General features: G+C 43.1%; 1 protein-coding gene across 4 annotated transcripts in view; it reads left to right on the forward strand.

Annotated features, from left to right (window-relative positions):
- LOC144592920 (zinc finger homeobox protein 4-like) overlaps positions 1 to 21,277 on the forward strand; it is a 250,559-nt gene that overhangs the window by 217,573 nt on the left and 11,709 nt on the right. For all 4 annotated transcript variants that reach the window (XM_078398186.1, XM_078398188.1, XM_078398187.1 and 1 more), the window contains exons 8-9: positions 12,379 to 12,499; positions 14,721 to 20,198. In XM_078398186.1, the coding sequence (XP_078254312.1) occupies positions 12,379 to 12,499; positions 14,721 to 20,198 (5,599 nt within the window). The remainder of the gene's footprint in view (positions 1 to 12,378; positions 12,500 to 14,720; positions 20,199 to 21,277) is intronic.

Raw genomic sequence — 21,277 nt, forward strand, 5'->3', positions numbered from 1 at the left:
CTTCACAAGGAAGTAAAAGACTAGTAAAAGAAAGGAAGATAGATTTCCACGACACTGTTTAAATGAAATCTTTTAGCCGTGTAGATGGAAACCTACTTTGAAGATGAAATGGATTTCTAAAGAAACTATTTATATAGAAGGGTAATTGGAGGAATAAGAGGAAACAGATGTGTGGTGTGAATGCTTTAGGTGTTGCTCTTGTCTCAGTGGCAGCATAATTGCCCCTGCCAGAGGTTTATGAGTTAGAGTCCCCTTCCAAAAGACATCGGCACATGGTCGGTTGACTTGTCGTGCAGTATCAAGTCAAGTCAACTATATTTGCCACATACATACACAAGATGTGCAGTGAAATGAAAGTGGCAACGCCTGCGGATTGTGCTAAAACTACAAAACAGAATAGAGAAAGAAAATAATTTTAACACAAAAAAATAAATTAATACAGTAAATTAATATAGTAAATTATTGAGAGGGTAATGTTTTGGAAATGCATTAAATGTGAAATGTTGCTGGGCTCTACGAACCAACGTGATACTTTTTTCAATCCTCAAATAAGTTGGTGTTTTAAAAAGTTTTGTAAATATTGGCAATATAAGTGCCATATTTTTAAAAGGTGGCGTGAAGAGTAGTTGCCTGGTCAAACGTTGTTAAAGAATGACCATTGTGAAGCATAGTATGAACGCTGTCAATGTCAGGTCAGCATGAATAGTCAACTTAAATTAAAAGCAACAGGTCTACTAGATCCTATAAGGAATTAACTAATTTAGATGGTATGCATTATTAAGATAATTGGATTTTAAGAAAGAATTTCATAATATTCCACATCTAAAGCTGTTGGAGAAGATTAGGACTGGGAATTTCCTTGCAGCTGTTCCTACTCTTGTGTTTTAACTTTGCCAGCAGAAACCCCAGGAGCAGCTCTGAGGAAATTTCCCGTCTGAGGGCATTAATGACAAATTAACTAACTGATTTAAAATGCACCAAAAGGAAGCTAAAGGTGATGGAAAGCCTCCACTTTGAGGTCGCTGATGTATGGACTCCTGTGTGAGGTTCTCCTAGTTTGCTGTTTACGCAGCTGTTTACAGAGCTCTCATGGAAAGGCTACATGCAGAAATATTATCACACTTGCCAGCTCTATCGACTGTGACGCAAGCTGACCAGTACGAAAAATGTTATATCAATGAAAGAAATCTGGATGCAATAAACAGTTGCCGTAAGTATAGTGAGTTTTAATCGAAATGAGGGTAAAATAAAGCTAACTAAAATTGCAGAGATTATCTGCAGTAGGTTAAGTTTGTATTTGCTCTCTATATCCTGACCAATTCATTGCATGAAGGGTACCTGAGACAATTTGGGGCATTTTTAGAATCATATTCTACTCCGTTTGGGAACTTAAGTGAAAAAGTAAATTAGAATTCATAATTGATTTGCAGAAAATACTAATGGCCTGATTTCTGGGTTAATAGTGGCACAGCTGGTAGAGCTGCTGCCTCACAGCACCGGAGAGCCAGGTTCGATCTGTGTGGTTTGCACGTTCTCTCTGTGACTGGGTGGGTTTCCTCTGGGTACTTCTTTCCTCCCTCCCCCCCCCCCCCCCCACACATCCCAAAGACAAGTGGGCTTGTGGGTTAATTGACCTCACTGTGTAGGGAGTGGATGAGAAAGTGGGATAACATAGAAATTGTTCAAAAGGGATAACAAAGAAATAGTCCCTGTGGTCTTGGAGGACCGAAGGGCCTGTTTCCATGCCGTATCGTTCAATCAATCCAGCAGATATTCTCCTGAATATATTTACTCCGCCAAAATGGATTATTATTATTATTATGAAGGTATTTATTCACAAAATGCTGGAGTAACTCAACAGGTCAGGCAGCATCTCAGGAGAGAAGGAATGGGCGACGTTTCGGGTCGAGACCCTTTTTCAGACTGATGTCAGGGGGGCGGGACAAAGGAAGGATAAAGGTCGGGACAGGAAGACAGTGGGAGATCTGGGAAGTGGGAGTGGAAGAGAGGGACAGAGGAAGTATCTAAAGTTGGAGAAGTCAATGTTCATACCACTGGGCTGCAAGCTGCCCAGGCGAAATATGAGGTGCTGTTCCTCCAATTTCCAGTGGGACTCACTATGGCACTGGAGGAGGCCCATGACAGAATTATTATTATGACATCAGTCTGAAGAAGGGTCTCGACCTGAAACGTCACCCATTCCTTCGCTCCAGAGATGCTGCCTGACCTGCTGAGTTACTCCAGCATTTTGTGACACCATCATTATTATTTATGTCCAATTCAGGAAAAACACGTGAGTTTATTCATAAATGACGAGATTATGCCTTGATTAGTTTGAAGAATGGCAATGGTAAGGCTCAGACTTAAACATGTGCTACTGTTAAAAATGAGAATAGGGTTTGGTGTATTTAAAGCTAAATATGGCTTGGATAATAAAGTGGATGGCAAGAAGCATAAGCCTTCGGGAAAATTAATTTCCCTTCCAATTAAAATCCGCAGTACTGAGAACCTCATGATTATCTGAAAATATTCACAGTTACACTTGTATTCTGGAATAACTTTAGCAATCTTCGAAGGTTGGTTAGTAAGTTTGCAGAAGACTGAGGTTGTGGACTGATTGCTGAGGTTGTGGACTGTGAAGAAGGCTTGCAAAGTAGACAACGGGATATAGTTCAAGCTTTGGGAGGTCAAATGTATGGAGGAAATGTACCATTAATGTCATGACCCTTAACAGCATTGACGTACAGAGTGATTTTATGGTCGACGTCCAAGTTGGACGTGGCATTGGGTATAAGAGTCAGAAAGTCATGATGCAGCTTTATAGGATTTGGATTAATGCATCCAGTTCCGATTGCCCAATTACAGGAAGGACGTGGATGCTTTGGAAAGGGAGCAGAGGAGGTTTACCAGAATTTTTTAATATTTAGAGACACAGCGTGGAAACGGCCCCTTCGGCCCACCGGGTCCACACCGACCAGCAATCCCCGCATATCAACACTATCCTACACACTAGGGACATTTTTTACATTTAGCAAGCCAATTAACCTACATCACTGCACGTCTTTGGAGTGTGGGAAGAAACCGAAAATCTCGGAGAAAACCCACGCAGGTCATGGAGAGAACGTACAAGTTCCATACAGTAGTCGCGATCGACTATAATAATGGCAGCCTTTTGGGGTATCAGGGAGAGATTGGACAGATTTGGATTGTTTTCTCTGGAATCCCAGCAGTTGTGGAGAGACCTGATAGGAGTAAATAAGATTCATATCATATCATATATCATATATATACAGCGCGGAAACAGGCCTTTTCGGCCCACCAAGTCCGCGCCGCCCAACGATCCCCGCACATTAACACTATCCTACACACACTAGGGACAATTTTTTTACATTTACCCAGTCAAATTAACCTACATACCCGTACGTCTTTGGATTATGAGAGACATAAATAGGGTCGACAATCAGAACGCATTCCCAGCATGGAAATATCAAAAACCTGAGCGCATAACTTTAAAATGAGAGGGGCAAAGTTTAAAAGAGATATGCGGGGCAAGTTTGAGGCCAAAGGGCCTGTTTCTGCGCTGTACTCTTCTATGTTCTAAGGTACATTGCAAGCTATGGGTAAATACTTAAAGCAGATTTTATATGTAGTAAGAATGAAAAGTGAAAGTGGATACTCAGAGGAAAGCAGAGAAGAAACTTGTGATAATTACTGAATATTCTGCCAAGTAGATCCAAAAAACACGCGAGTTTTTGGAGACTTGGTGAGCTTGGAATTTGCTCTGGAGATGAGTCAGTTTGGGATGGGTGCACTTGGAAGGGGGTTCAAATCTAGTTTCGATTTAACTGCCTGTTGAAAATGTGAAAGTGGCTGCATTAAAAAGAGCATGGACAGGTAATGGTAGACACTCCTTGTGTACTTAAACAGAGTTGTGTGGCCACTAACACCATTTTAAGTGGCGTTCCAGTTGTAATCTTGCATAGAGGTTCCCCAACATTGTTGTTGTGTTTCCCGATGTAGCGAGGAGCTGTTTCGGTTTCAGAGCATGCTGTTCAAAGTCATCGCTTAGCCTTTCGGCTGTGACAATGGAAACCAGCCATTATAGAGACACGTGAAACATAGAAACATAGAAAATAGGTGCAGGAGTAGGCCATTCGGCCCTTCGAGCCTGCACCGCCATTCAATATGATCATGGCTGATCATCCAACTCAGTATCCCGTACCTGCCTTCTCTCCATACCCCCTGATCCCTTTGGCCACAAGGGCCACATCTAACTCCCTCTTAAATATAGCCAATGAACTGGCGTCAACTACCTTCTGTGGCAGAGAATTCCACAGATTCACCACTCCCTGTGTGAAAAAAAACTTTCTCATCTCGGTCCTAAAAGACTTCCCCCTTATCCTTAAACTGTGACCCCTTGTTCTGGACTTCTCCAACATCGGGAACAATCTTCCTGCATCTAGCCTGTCCAACCCCTTAAGAATTTTGTACGTTTCTATAAGATCCCCCCTCAATCTTCTAAATTCCAGCGAGTACAAGCTGAGTCTATCCAGTCTTTCTTCATATGAAAGTACTGCCATCCCAGGAATCAATCTGGTGAACCTTCTCTGTACTCCTTCTATGGCAAGAATGTCTTTCCTCAGATTAGGAGACCAAAACTGTACGCAATGCTCCAGGTGCGGTCTCACCAATGCCCTGTACAACTGCAGCAGAACCTCCCTGCTCCTATACTCAAATCCTCTTGCTATGAATGCCAACATACCATTCGCTTTCTTCACTGCCTGCTGCACCTGCACGCCTACTTTTAATGACTGGTGCACCACTGGTGAAGAACATTAGCAGCACTCCTCCAAATGCTGGAGAGCGAAGCTTCTTCATGAATGTTGGTGCGAGAAGGGAGGATGGAGCTCCCAGGCCTCAGGGAGGGCCCAGGACTGGACGATGGAGAATGTCACAGCAGAGATATTCCGTGTTCTCGGGGACAATGGAGACACTCCAGGGCCACAGCTAGAGGAAGGAGTAACACCCAATGAGGCCTGTCTTTACATGCTTACAGTTTGGGGAACTCTGTATGTTTCCAGTAGTGGGAGAAACTAGGACCAGAACGTACAGCCTCAGAATAAAAGGATGTGCCTTCAGAATGGAGATGAGCTGGGATTTCTTTAGCCAGAGGGTGGTGAATCTATGGAATTAATTGCCACAGATGACAGTGGAGGCAAGGTCATTGGGTATTTTTATGACAGAGATTGATAGGTTCTTGATTAGTAAGGGCATCAAAGTTTTACGGGTAGAAGGCAGGAGAATGGAGAAAGAGAAGGAAATAGATTAGACATGGTCGAATGGCGAAGCAGACTCGATGGACCAAATGTCCTAATTCTGCTCCTATGTCTTATGGTCTTGTGTCTTGTGGTCTGCAATAGGAGAAAATTCCCTTGCCCACTCTACCTGCTTTTGTCAGCCAAAGTCTTCTCTCCTTAGGTGACCACCTCAATGAGAAAGATAAACCTAGTGACATGCGCCAGATTAGTGGCAGCAAGCTAGGATGACCCTAGTGCCAGGAAATTGAACGTGCTTGTGATTTGGCCTTTAAATAATATGGTTTGTAAGAAACAATGCTCGTAAAATATGATTGTCCGTGGAGTTGTTTTTTTCTCAAGCCAGTGAGACTGAAAACGACACTCAATATGACAAATTGGGTGCTTCACATTGTTTGTTGAGAGATATGTATGCTCCAGGTATGTGTCTAGTACCAAGAACTGATGCTGTACGGAGTTTGTACGTTCTCCCTGTGACCACGTGGGTTTTCTCCAGGTGCTCTGGTTTCCTTCCACGCTCCAAAGACGTACAGGTTTGTAGGTTAATTGCCTTTGGTAAAATTGTAAATTGTCCCGAGTGTGTAGGATAGAACTAGTGTACTAGGGTGAAGGGCCTGTTTCTGCGCTGTATCTCAATAGTCTAAACAATGTTAGGGGTCAAATTCGCATGTGTGGAGGTCTGATGGCTGCAACATTGCACTACTCTGGATTAAATTAAATTTACAGCACTTTTTGTCGATGTTACGAGAATAAATTTCTAGATCATAGTGCAGAGGTACAGGAAGGGCAGGTGGGTATTTGAGTATGTGAACAATTACGTTACACAGGATCCTGTGATTTCCAATATTCCTATTGTCCATTTTGTTAAAAGAAATAATTGAGAGATATAGGTTGTAATAGACACATGGCCTTACCCTCAGTTTATTTGTATCTTCAATATTGTATTGATTTTTAAGCAGTCACAGAGAATTACATGCATAAAATATCCAGTACAGCGTTGTTTTCATACTCCTCTCTGTGTCTGGAGGTATTCTTGTATCAATTGGGTTGAATCGCTCTTAATCTTGCCTTTATGCCTCTCTCCAGGATTTGTGCAGACACTAATCTGATAATCTAGCGCAATGGGAGTACTCTATTATTTGAAGAATTGTCCTTTAGCAGAAATATTACACCAAAGCCACAAATGCTTGTTCCAGTCATTGAAATGAGCTTTATAAAGATCTCACGGTAGCAAATAAAGCATAGGGAGGGAGGTGTAAGTTTCAATCCAACCAAAACAACCATCCATTTATCTCACTAGTGTTTATGGGTCCTCACCATGTCTAAAAACCCACTATCTGTGCGAGCAAAATAACAGTCTCTTAATTCAAACTAATTTATTTTTATCTAAAACAGGTTGAGATAGTTCTACTAGGTTAGTTAAAAGATTTCCGTGTGAGATGTGAATCAGTTTTCCTGTTCTATTTCAGTCCATGAACATAATCCTTCAACATAATATTTCAGTCCATGAAGATAATTCAGTCCATGAACAATGAACTAATTTGAGACTGAGGCCCAAAAAGGTGGAGTTACAAAGTGAAGGGCCTCAGGCCACTTTTAAGCCACCATATGCAGAATTTGGGCCTGATTACCATCGCTGTACCCACTGGCCAATTTTGGAGAGTGGAAGTAAGAGGGAAAGTGCACAGAAAAATTGTTCAGAAAGCCGACCCAACTTCCCCTCCCCTTGGCAGCTCTTACATGTACAGAACCAAGAAGACCTGAACAAGGGTCTCCACCTGAAAACATCGCCTATCCACCTATCATTAATCAACACCTGCTGTTCTTTGTTTCTATATTTTGAAGAACAAAAAAAGCCCCTCACCTATGTTGACCTACTGCTGCCACGTTTTGTCCCGCTTTTCCTCTTTTCCAGCTTTCTCTAATCCCCTCCAACAATCAGTCTGAAGAAGGGTGTTGACCCAAAACGTCACCTATCCGTGTTGTCCAGAAATGCTGCCTGACCTGTTAAGTCACTCCAACACTTTGTGTTCTTTTGTATATTAATCAATGTATGTAGTTCTTTGTTTCTACAAAAAATGAATGAATGAATGAATGAATAAGTTTATTGGTCAAGTATGTACACATACAAGGAATGTGCCTTGGTGCTCCGCTCACAATAGAAGAGGAAACTAAAGCAAGTAGCTCAATACAAACTAGAGGTGATAGCACTTTCATACATTTTCTACAACTAATTAATTTTATTTCCAACAACTTATGACATCATAGTATTAGGTGTTCAAGGATAACAAACACTAATTCAGTCTTGGAAGGATTTTATGCCATTTCCAAAGTGAAACTACAGGAAATGATGTACAAGCTGTACATGCCTTTCCATAACATTTTACAAATTCAATCATTGGGTTCGTCTTACAATTTCATTGTGCCTTTTCTTGATAGGTACATGGATAGGAAATTTTAGAGACATATATGGATCAAACATGGCCAAATGGGACTAGCTTAGATGGGGCATCTTGATCAACATGGATGAGATGGACCGAAAGGCCAGTTTCCATGCTGGATAACTCTATGATGACATTATGTTTTTAATCACTCATACAATTGAATAAATATTTAACATTAGTGGTTGTGAACTATGGGTTGAATGAGATTTATAAAAGCTACAACAACATATAATGTTTTCCAATGATAGCTATTAGAATTAGTTGATATTATTGCCACATGCACTGAGATACCGAGAAAAACTTTTATTTATGCGCCATCCAGTCAAATCATATATAATACAATGAAGCCATACCCAAGTACAATAGGGAAAGCAAAGAGGAAAAGATCAGAGTGCAGAATAAAGTGTTACACCATTTATAGCATTATAATAATCACTAGAAAATGCAGATAAACAGACATTGCAAGGACTGCATTGAGGTATGTGGGGAGATTGGGACTACACCTGAGATATGTGGGGAGGTTTGGACTACACCTGAGTTATGAGGACAGTTCAGTAGCCTGCTAACAGTGCGGATGAAACTGTTTCTGGTGGTACATGTTTTCAAGCTTTTGTATTTTCTGCCTGACCGGAGAGGGAAGAAAAAGGAGTGGTTGGGTTGAAAATGGTTCTTCATTATGTTGGCTGATTTCCTAAGGCAGTGTGATGGTGTCACTGGGGTAAGAACGGGGAGTCTGGTCTATGTGAAGGACTGAGTTACATCCACAACTCTGCAATTTCCTGTAGTGTTGGACAGAGCTGTTGCCTAGCCAAGCTGAGAGGCACCCCGATGGGACGTTTTCTACTGTGCTCCTGTCGAAGTTGGTGAGAGTCATTGGAGGCGTGCTGGACTTCCTTAGTCTTCTGAGCAAGACGAGGAGTCGGGTTTTCTTTCTTAGCTGTAGTTTCAATGCTGTAATGTTGTTGGTTCAGGACACTTTGGTGACATTTATGCCTAGGAACTGGAAGCATAAATATCTTCAGCCATTTGTTCTGGACCAACTCCAAGCCAACACTTCTACTACTGCAGAACCCACTAAAAACTAACAGTTCATATACTAAATAACATAATTTCTAACTTGAAATATTTAAACAAGGAAATATTTGTTACCTGTTTCAAAGGTTTCAAAGGTCTTTTATTGTCACATGTACCAATTAAGGTACAGTGATATGCAAATTACCATACAGCCATATGAAGAAAAAGCAACAAGACACACAAATACATAAAAGTTAACATAAACATCCACCACAGCAGATTCCCCACATTCCTCACTGTGATGGAAGGCAAAAAAGTCCCAGCTCCTTCCTCTTTATTCTCCCGCGGTCGGGGCAGTCAAACCATCCGTCGGGGCAATCAAAGCTCCCGCAGACGGCGGACGAAGCCCTTGCATCGGGGCGATCGAAACTCCCGCGTCGGGGGAATCAAAACTCCCGCGTCGGGGCGGTCGAAACTCCCGCAGCTTGGAGTTCCCGAGGTCGTTCTCTGACCAGAGACCGCGGGCTCCGTGATGTTGAAGCACACGAGCACCCACGGTTGGAGCTCTGAGGTCGACCCCTGTTAAAGGGATCACGAGCTCCACGATGGTAAGTCCGCAGGCGATCGCGATGAGCTCTCAGAAGTCGGTCTCCAGCAAAGGCTGCCAATCCCTCGATGTTGGGTCGCAGTGCGGACGTAGACACGATACGGAAAAAAATCGCATCTCCGTCGAGGTAAGAGATTGGAAAAGGTTTCCCCCAACCCCCCTCCCAGCCCCCACATAAAACAAGCTAAAGAACACTAAAAACGCACATTTAACACATACAGTTAAAACACAAAGAAGGAAAGGACAGACGGACTGGTGGCGAGGCAGCCATTGCTGGCGCCACCCGGTGTTTTTTTTGTACAAGTGAATGTTATATCATTGTTGACTGTACATACAGCAGATTCATCTACTACAACGTCATCAGATAGAACTTGTAGACTGGGAAATTAAATGCACTGTCTCTCATAACATAGCTTGAATCAAAGCAAATACCAATCATGCTTTAAAATCCTTTCTGGCAATGTGATATATTCCAATTAAAATCAAAACAAAATGGTTTAGGTTAATGACTTGATCTGAACATAGAGATTTTTACCCCCCTGCAGAGTAATTAATTGATGGTTGGATTGAAAACCCACAAAAGTAACAAGCCCACCAAAGTAAAACAAGTATTCATTTATTTTAATAGCCAATAGTATGGGAACATATGCACAACCATGACAGCCATAACAGATTGTTGAAGGCATGTTGTGCTGACAAATTTGATAGAATTATTTGATAAAGTGATTGCTGGTAAAGCTGGATTGGTTGATTTTGTGTACATAGACTTTCAACGGGTAGTTGATAAAATAGGATTTATAAATGTTGTAACAAAATTGAAGTCAGTAGATCAAATAAGAAGCAGCAGCAAGAGCAGAGATAAGAGGCGGAAACCTTAGAGAAGTGGTGAACTGTTGGCCTTCAGACTCCAGCGAGCTGGTAATAAAGTGGAGCTAAATGTAAGCTGATTGCTATTGTCTCTTTACACAGTCGGCACATCGCCACAGGTGCTTATAGTAGATATCGCCTGGCAGCTGCCCTTCATAGACAATAGACAATAGACAATAGGTGCAGGAGGAGGCCATTCGACCCTTCGAGCCAGCATCGCCTTTCAATATGATCATGGCTGATCATCCACAATCAGTACCCCGTTCCTGCCCTCTCCCCATACCCCCTGACTCCGCTATCATTAAGAGCTCTATCTAACTCTCTCTTGAAAGCATCCAGAGAATTGGCCTCCACTGCCTTCTGAGGCAGAAAGTTCCACAGATTTACAGAGTATACAGAGCTTTATTTGTCATTCGGTACCGAGGTACCGAACGAAATTACATTGCAGTCACACACAAAAAAAAAGAACACAAGACACATGACCCCAACACAAACATCCATCACAGTGACTCCAAACATCCCCTTACTGTGATGGAGGCAACAAAACTTCCACTCTCTTCCCCACGCCCACGGACAGACAGCTCGTCCCCGACCGACCCGCACAGTCCCCGCAAGGGGATGGAAGTCCCCTCTCTGAGTGAAAAAGTTTTTCCTCATCTCCATTCTAAATGGCCTACCCCTTATTCTTAAACTGTGGCCCCTAGTTCTGGACTTCCCCAACATTGGGAACATGTTTCCTGCCTCTAGCTTGTCCAATCCCTTAATAATCTTATATGTTTCAATAAGATCCCCTCTCATCCTTCTAAATTCCAGTGTATTTAGCCCAGTCGCTCCAGTCTTTCAACGTACGACAGTCCCGCCATTCCGGGAATTAACCTAGTGAACCTACGCTGCACGGCCTCAATAGCAACAATGTCCTTCCTCAAATTTGGAGACCAAAACTGCACACAGTACTCCAGGTGTGGTCTTTGCTGACTTAGTACCTAACAAGGCAGATTCATGTGATTATTACTAAATAGGGTTCTCTGGATCTTTAGAAAAGGTCGGTGGTAACTTGGCAATCAGGGGACATTTCTTCCTTTATGTGATAACAAGTGAAAACATTGCAAGTAGAAAATTGATCAAAATCATGGAACTTCCTACCCAATGGCACCTCTTTTATCAGAACTCTACAGCAGTTGAAGGTAGCAGGTCACCACCACCTTTGCATGGGTGATAAATATTAACCATCCCAGCAATGCCCAGATCCCCAAAATAAACACTGAAAATTTATTATGATTGGCACAACAGCTGCAAGAGTATCTCCTGAAGGGAAAAGCATTATAGTTGCAGGGTGTAGATTATGAGAAAATATGTGACCCTCCCACCCCCTCATGTCAAATGTGAACTGAATGTCACTTTCAACTCCTCAGCTCAGAGGATACCTTTATAGTTCTCTGTTACAATAAAAAAAGTAACATAATCGCCTATCCAACAAATAACCCCCACCCCTCATCCCCATAACACCATCTGCATTCCACCGACAAAATCCAGGGACTAATTGCCAAAAATAGCTATTCAATGGGTGGGACCAATGTCTACTCTATTTCCAAATCTATATCCAGTCTATATTGAGGGAAACAAATAAGCTAAAGTTAGCTCGTTTGTTCTATCAGTGCTAAGACCCTTCTTTGAATCCTTGAAATTATACAAAGTCCATGAGTTGATATTTTGATTGATGTTTTTACATAAAGGTAGAATCAATGGAATTTCCTCCATAATTTCCATTGGCAAAAATCATCCCAGCCGTGACTTTTCCTTTGATAAAAGAACGCATGGAATGATTTCCAGAAAAATGTGTCATCCAGATGAAAAAGGTTTTCTCATAAATAAATACCACAGCTGTTTGTGTAAGAAAGAACAGCAGATGCTGGTTTAAATCGAAGGTAGACACAAAATGCTGGAGTAACTCAGCGGGTCAGGCAGCATCTCTGGAGAGAAGGAAGGTCTCGACCTGAAACGTCACCCATTCCTTCTCTCCAGAGATGTTGCCTGTCCCCGCTGAGTTACTCCAGCATTTTGTGTCCACCTTCAGTTGTTTGCGTAATGTCCTTATGTTGATATATCACATAGTCTTGTGTCTTTTTTAAAGGTATCTCTTCCAGATGGAATGAACTCCGCCAGCTTATTGCCCTCCACTGGTTCTGAGAAACTGCAATGTTTCCTCAGCAATACTGCAACAGTGACAGCAGAAGAATCATGTAAACCATCTGGTAAGCTCTTTTATGAAACAGATGCCAGCTTTGTACATCGTAAATGGCTTGTATAAGAGCAGTGTAATAAATAAGCCAGCTGGTAGAATTATGATTTTAGATGTTTAACATCTTTCGCTTCAATGACTGATCCCTCTGGTGTGCTTCAACAACATATTTTAAGTGGGAAGAGATAGTGCTTTGCTGTACTTTTAGACTTTAGAGATACGGCACAGAAATAGACCCTTTGGCCCATCGAGTCCGCGCCGACCTACGATCACCCTGCCCACTAGCACTATCCTACACATCAGGGACAAGTTACAATTTTTACCGGAACCAGTTAACCTACAAACCTGTTCGTCTATGGAGTGTGGGTGGAAACCGGAGCATCTGGAGGAAATCCACGCGGTCTCAGGGAGAACATACAAAATCCCCACAGACAGCACCCCTAGTCAGGATCGAACCTAGGTTTCTGGCGCTGTAAGGCAGCAACACTCATTCCCGCTACACTACAGTGCTGCCCCACTTGTTGGCAATTGCCACAATGTGTGAGCGGACACTCACCATACATCAGCTTCTCGCTTACCAAGGGGCAAGAACATAACCATGGGCCTGAATTAGAGATTACTAATGTTTTTATATTATTCTACGTGACCTAAATACTAAATAGTTGCATTTCATAATGGTACATCATATATTTAGAGACTTGCTCATTTTGGCAGCTCCTATTCAATACTTCTCACTATTCAAGTAAATACTTTGTAGTTTTCAATTTTTTTGTATACATTTGAGTTGACCGTCAAAGTTTCAAAATGCCAAAGAGTCTGTTTGTTTACTTTTTTGGATTCCTCTATCGTCTGGTGCTACCAGTGAGTAAGACATTGTAGATGTGGTTACCTGCAATAAGACTGCACTGCACGGTCTTATTGTCCCAGAGGACAGAAAGTAGATTTGTTTGAAGTAAATTAAAGGAACACCTTTCCCTGCTTCATGAGAATCATGAGGTTATGTAGAGCAACATTATGCTGAACAAAATCACACGGTATTATTCTTCCTGGGTTTAAGAGTCACATAACCAAAATTATTAAGGGTTATAAAAAATCAGTACATCTTTAAAAAAAAAATGTTTCAATATATTTGTATTTCACTATTGCCTTAAAATTTGGAGGTCCTATTTTGCAACCACAAGTCACAACTGGCAATGGTGAAGGTTTGTTGCATTTGTACCAACTAGAGCCTTTAGATGAAACTGGCAAATGAGCTTTTAATTGATACTAGGCCAAGTAGACCCGTCGGGCCCAAACCTCTCCTGCATTGGGGCAGCACCCTCTCCTACCCTTCCCCCCCTTCCCCCCCTCCTCTCCCTCTCCCCTCCCCCTCCCCCTCCCCCTCCCCCTCCCCCTCCCTCTCCCTCCCCCTCCCCCTCCCTCTCCCTCCCCCTCCCCCCTCCCCTTCCACTCCCTCCCCCCTTCCCCTCCACCCCCTTCAACCCCCCCTTATCCTCCTCCCTCTCTCCACCCCCTCCCTCCCTCCCCCCCCCATCCCTAGGAGATAGATTGAAACTTTAAAATGTGAATAACTTTTAAAATATAACACCGATTTCAATTAAACTTCTTCCATTAGCACCAAAGGGACGACGGTGAGTAAGGTGGGCCTAAAATTATCATGCTATCATGTAGTTCAGGAACAAACAAACAAACAAACGAGAGTTTTAGTAAAAAGATTAAATATTCCAATAGAGATATTCTACCCTAAAAGTGGAATTGTAATCTGGGATAAAATTTAGCTCCCCACATTTTCAACTCATTGACTGGAGAGTTTTCAAATTACCCTCGTAAACCAATCCATGGCTATGGGCAGTCATGTCCTGTTCTGAGCTTTGTAAGAGCTTCAAAGCAAAAAATTCAAAAGCCTCCAGGAACAGGCTCAAAAATGCTTGAAATGTGCCCTTTTCGATCTGAACAATCTCTCTTGCCCATTCTCTCAGACTGAGTTTCCACTCTATAAATCAATCAATGCCCTTAAATCGTTTGAAAGACGACAGGTAATGAGCTTGCGTTGTTATTTATAGCCGTATCACAGTATACAATAATATGTTGTTCTTGAGACGTTTGCAATGGTTTCTGCATAAAAAGAGGCGTGGAACTCACTTCCAGCCTCTGGTGGGAAATTGAGGAGAGTTATAGTGTTTTGGAATCACAGCTTACGTTTCTTTCATCTTCCAATATTTTTTATTGAACAGGTGAATTTTCATCAGAGGGAAGGTTTTATATGGTCTTGGACAGCTCCAAGTCTGGAAATGAGTCAAAACCCGAGGAGCAGAAAGTGCCGAAGGAATCTTCAGATCCTGCTGACTGGAAGAAGGATGGAAGCCAACGGTTTAAAATTTCCGATTCTTTGCAAGATCAACTCAACGAACTTCAGAAAAGGCAACAACTGCCCGTATCTGATCGGCATGTGTACAAGTATCGCTGCAGTCAATGCAGTCTGGCTTTCAAGACCATGCAGAAACTTCAGATTCATTCTCAGTATCATGCCATCCGGGCTGCCACCATGTGCAGCCTGTGCCAACGCAGTTTCCGAACTTTCCTGGCTTTAAAGAGACATTTAGAAACCAGTCATCCTGAACTAAGCGAGCCTGAGGTACAACAGATTTGTGGGAGTTATCACGTGAATGGGGAGTTCTGGTCAGAAAATGACGTCATCAGTCAGGACGATAACATCCTCGCCCAGGAGATGGATAAGGAGGAAGAAATGGACCAGGATGGGAAAGTCAGCCCAGCAGGAAGTGACAGTAGCTCCATTCTAGATGATTTAAGTGCAGAACCAAAGCGAACACTGCCTTTCCGTAAAGGTCCAAATTTTACAATGGAAAAGTTTTTAGATCCTTCTCGACCTTATAAGTGTACAGTGTGCAAAGAGTCTTTCACTCAGAAGAACATTCTCTTGGTTCACTATAATTCAGTATCTCATCTGCACAAACTAAAAAAAGTTCTCCAAGAGGCATCGAGTCCAGTTCCGCAAGAATCCAGCAACAGCGTCGATAACAAGCCCTACAAGTGCAACACGTGTAATGTGGCTTACAGCCAAAGCTCAACATTGGAGATACATATGAGATCAGTGCTCCACCAGACAAAAGCAAGGGCAGCCAAACTGGAGGCTGGCAATTGTGGCGCTGGAAGTGGAAACAGTAGCGTGAGCAACAGTACCAGCGGACCTGCTGCTGGTCAAATGACTGCAGATTCTCATGGGATGGCATCAGTTAGTAATAAAGACACCAATGCAGATGTCAAAGAAACAATCAAGAAACAGTTGAGTGATACGACTTCACCCCATTCTGCCCACCATCACCCTCAGTCACCAGCACAAGCACAGGTCCAGGACCAAGCACAGGCCCAGCCCCAGGCCCAGGCTCAGGCACAGGCCCAGGCCCAGGCTCAGGCCCAGGCCCAGGCTCAGGCTCAGGCCCAGGCCCATGCACAAGCTCAGGCCCTGGCACAAGCACAGGCACAAATGCATCTGCACCACGAGCTGCAGCAACAAGCTGCTTTCTTTCAGCCTCAGTTCCTAAACCCAGCATTGTTGCCGCACTTCCCAATGACAGCCGAAGCCTTGCTGCAGTTACAACAGCCACAGTTCCTCTTTCCTTTTTACCTGCCAGGCACTGAATTCAATCTAAACTCAGAGCCGGGTTTGCCTGGCGCTGGGGCCTTTGGAATATCTGCAATGACAGGATCGTTGCTGGACGACCTAAAGCAACAGGTACAAGGCCAACACTTGCTGCAAATCCAGCAACAATACGGCCAACAACACCAAGCCATGCAGTCACAGCAACTGTCACAGAAACAGCAGCAGCAAGTAGTTAAACCAACGAAGCAGGAGCAAAATGTTTTCAATCCAACAGGGACCCAGAAAGACGCTTATGCGCAGAAAGACGGTGAGGAACAAATGGAGGCGATAGAAAGTAAGGCGCACCATGATTTTTTAAGTGAATGCGATGCTTCCAAAGAGAGTAAAGAGCTTAAAAAGCAGAAGTCAGTGGAACTGATGCTTCCACCACCTCGTATTCCATCTGGTGTGAGAGGCAATGCAGCAAAGGCTTTACTGGAAAATTTTGGCTTTGAGTTGGTCATCCAGTTCAATGAAAACAAGCAGAAAGTCCAGAAGAGAATCAAGAATGGCGAGAGTGAGAGAACAGACAAGCTTGAATGTGAGGCGTGCGGCAAACTGTTTTCAAACATACTCATTCTGAAGAGTCACCAGGAGCACGTTCATTGTCAGTTTTTCCCGTTTGGAGAGCTGGAAATATTTGCATGTCACTACAGGGAAGCGTATGATAAACTCTATCCCGTAATACCATCCTCACCGGAGCCGTCAGCACCCCCTCCGCCGCCTCCTCCCCCCCCACCACCTCCTCCCCCACCACCGCCGCCACCACCACCACCACCTCCCTCAACAGGGAACGGCAAACTCCAAACGTCCGTCCCATCTCCGCTACCCCCGCCCCCTCCACCGCCACCACCCCCTCCACCTCCCCCGCCCCCACCTCCTCCTCCTCCTCCTTCCTCTCAATCCCAGGTCCAGATGCCCATATCCCTGGATCTGCCTCTCTTCTCCCCAATCATGTTGCAGCATTCCTCTTTGCCGCACCAGCTCGCATTGCAACTGCCGACCATGGAGTCTCTGTCCGCAGACCTCACTCAGCTCTGCCAGCAGCAGTTGGGCTTGGATCCGAACTTCCTCAGGCATCACCAATTCAAGCGCCCACGCACGAGAATCACAGATGACCAACTCAAGATCTTGCGGAATTATTTTGACATTAATAATTCGCCGACCGAAGAACAGATCCAGGAAATGTCTGAAAAATCGGGACTTCCTCAGAAAGTCATCAAACATTGGTTTCGCAACACCCTCTTCAAAGAGAGACAAAGAAATAAGGATTCACCATACAACTTCAACAATCCACCTATAACCACACTGGAAGAATCCAGAAATGAAACTTATTTTAGTCCGGGAGAATATTACAGGACTGACGGTACAATAAATAAACGCTCATCCAGGACACGATTCACTGACTACCAGTTGAGGGTTCTACAGGACTTTTTTGATACTAACGCTTATCCAAAAGATGATGAAATAGAACAGTTATCCACAGTTCTAAACCTACCTACACGAGTAATTGTTGTGTGGTTCCAAAATTCTCGTCAGAAAGCGCGAAAGACTTTCGAGAACCAAGCAGATACTAAAGACAATGAAAGAAGGGAGCTAACCAATGAACGCTATATTCGAACCAGTAACATGCAGTATCAGTGTAAAAAATGCAATGTAGTGTTTCCTCGAATTTTTGACCTAATTACCCATCAGAAGAAACTGTGTTACAAAGATGAAGATGATGATTGTCAGGATGATAGTCAAACAGAAGATTCAATGGATGCAACGGACCAAATGATGTCGAGTAATCTCGATACATCTGGACCAACGGACTCATCAAAAGCTACTGCAGGAAAGGTGATGGGATGTGGTTCTAAATCGGGTTCAAGTTCTGGTTCTAGCACCCCTCTGATGCCTTCGCCCAAACTGGAAATGGAGAAAAACTCGCCTCGATCTAACTTACCAGTAGAGAAACCAAAGCAAGTTGAGGCAGCTCAACCCTCTCAAATGGCCAAACCGACATTGTCACCTCTACCAGAGCCACAACCATTAGCACCTCAGCACAAGCAGTCCCAACAAACAATAGCGCAACCTCATTCGCAGCCTCAAAGTACCACCGTGCATCCCTCCAGCCCTCTGTCTGTGGCAGTCACCTCTTTACAGAACAGCCTACCTCCTCAGATGTTGCAGTACCAATGTGACCAGTGTAAATATGCCTTTCCAACTTTGGAACTTTGGCAGGAGCACCAGCACATTCATTTTTTGGCAGCCCAAAATCAGTTCCTCCATTCACAAATCTTGGATAGATCTTTAGATATGCCCTACATGGTTTTTGATCCAAACAGTCCACTCATGGGAGGGCAGTTGCTTCCTGGACCCCTCGCACAGATATCCTCCCAGACTGGTTCATCAGTCCCAACAGCCTCGGGAACAGTTAAGCGTAAATTGGAAGAGAAGGAAGAGAATAATCAGATGGAGAAAGAAGGCTCAAATTGTGGTGATGAGCCGCATCGCGATAAAAGGCTCAGAACAACCATTACTCCAGAACAGCTTGAGGTGCTGTATGAAAAATACTTGTTGGATTCTAATCCTACTCGAAAAATGTTGGATCACATTTCGAACGAAGTAGGTCTAAAGAAACGCGTGGTTCAGGTTTGGTTTCAGAACACCAGGGCGCGTGAAAGAAAGGGGCAGTTTCGTGCTCTGGGCCCAAGCCAGTCTCACAGAAGGTGCCCTTTCTGCCGAGCCCTTTTCAAAGCAAAGACGGCACTTGAAACGCACATCCGTTCTCGACATTGGCACGAAGCCAAGCAAGCAGGCTACAGTCTCCCCCCGAGCCCAATTATGCCGCAAGATTATGACGGTGAATGTCCACAGAAAGATAATTACTTTGAATTTCCAACGTTACTTTTTTCCAAGATTGACGCGCTAAGTGAAAATGATCACTCGACAGTTTCAACACCTGTGAGTAAAACAGCAGACATGTCGCCAAAACATCTTCTGAGCCCGACATTGTTCAAATCAGAATGCAATGAAGACATGGGGAGCCCAATCTTGGTCCCTGCTGTTGTCAATTATGAGCTGAATAAGACAGATTATGATGAAACATCTTCTATTAACACCGCTGTAAGTGATGGAAGTACAGGAGATGAGGGGAACAATGAAAATGAAAACCTCACAGGTAGTAACTCAGAGAATAAAGCTACTGAGTCTGCAGATGACCTAAGGGCATCCATAGCTTGTGATCAATTGTCAATGACGACTACAACTCCCACAGTTGACTATTACGATGATAAACTTTCTGTGAGCTTACCTAGCCCTTCTCTAAGCTTCATATCAAGAGAGAATGACTTGGATGACAGTGTTGACCGAAGTGAGACGTCGAGTTTTGCTGATCCCTGTTCTCCAAGTCCATTTGGGAGCCATGCTAGCCTCAGGTCATCAAGATCCTCCGAGCGGCTTGGTCATAAACGATTCAGGACACAAATGAATAATGTTCAACTGAAAGTCCTAAAATCGTGCTTCACTGACTACCGAACACCAACAATGCAAGAATGTGAACTTCTTGGCAATGAAATTAATTTGCCTAAAAGAGTTGTCCAGGTCTGGTTTCAGAATGCTCGAGCCAAGGACAAAAAATTTAAGCTAAACATGGCAAAGTCATTCATGATGAATCAAAGTGGGACTGATGGACAAAGAACTGAATGTTCTTTATGCGGCGTCATGTACACTGCACGTATGTCTATCAGAGATCACATTTTCTCACAGCAGCATATCAACAAAGTGAGAGAAACGGTAGGGTGTCAGCTAGATAAAGAGAAGGACTATCTTGCTCCTACAACTGTCCGCCAGTTGATGGCTCAACAAGAATTGGATCGTCTGAAGAAGGCCACCGATGTGTTGGGAATTACATCACAAGTTCTGCATCAGCAAGGTGCCATGGAAAATAACATGTTGCACGGCCTCAATGCTTCAACATCCTATTCGAGCCTCTCAAGCCTTTCCTCGGTTATTCTTCCTGGAATAAATGGTCCTGCTTCACTGCCTGGCTTTCCACAAAACACAACTGGTAAGTTATTAGGATGCATATTTATTTCAACATGTTGAGTTTACTAAATTTATACAGTTTTAGGGTCTTAAAATGTTTTTTTTGCTAAACATCTGTCAACACTTAAAATGTTCGACATTGTGTGTTCTGACTTTGGCATTGCCATCTTCTTGTATGCTTCCCCATTGAGGCAATGAGATGGGGAGGTGGAAAAAGTTGGAGCATGAGCCACAGTGGTCCTTCTTTATTATTTATTATTACTTTGTTACTTTATTCTTTATTACTTTATTACTTATTATTATTACTTATAAGACATTACTTCTCCGATATAGAAAAGTACTAAAAGAGCCTAAAATATAGTTACCTGCCTACCTTTTCTGGCACAAGGATCCAAGGAATGAGAAGATATAAACTTAAGAGTGGGGAAGTGGATTTAAAATATATATTTTTATATTTCACATCTATTTAACACCTTATGAACCTATTATAGAGAAGAATGAGAGTACAAAAATTTAAAACAGCAAGCTTTGGACATGTTGTTACCTAGAGAAGATTACATAGAGAATAAGTTTCAAAACCAAAGCTACAAAAGGGTTTCAACCTGAAACGTCACCCATTCCTTCTCTCCAGAGATGCTGCCTGTCCTGCTGAGTTACTCCAGCATTTTGTGTCTATCTTCGGTGTAAACCAGCATCTGTTGTTCCTTTCTACACAAAATAATAGTTTTCTTCCTTATCACAATTGTGCACCCTTCATCAACTTTTACCTGAAAACAGTTGGAATACAATTTAATGTGCTCAGATATCCTTTGCAAATGAGCATTTTTATGTGTAACAGTGCATTTTGACAGGATAGTCAACCATATCGGATATACCAATACATGTTTCCAGTATGGATCGTCCATAGCAATGGAGATGGAAGCCACTGCAAGGCTTTCTCTGGCTTGTTCCAGGATGTCAAGGCTATTTGCTGAGGTTGACATGCTTCAGCAAAGTAATGGAAGAGATGTGTATATTCCTAATCTGCATGTGGTGGAAACATGTCCTCGGTAACATGTGCTAAACCAGCAATGGAGCCAATAGGGCACCCAGGTGGGCTGT

This window comes from Rhinoraja longicauda, chromosome 4 (genome assembly GCF_053455715.1).
Source record: "Rhinoraja longicauda isolate Sanriku21f chromosome 4, sRhiLon1.1, whole genome shotgun sequence".
Classification (NCBI taxonomy): Eukaryota; Metazoa; Chordata; class Chondrichthyes; order Rajiformes; family Arhynchobatidae; genus Rhinoraja; species Rhinoraja longicauda.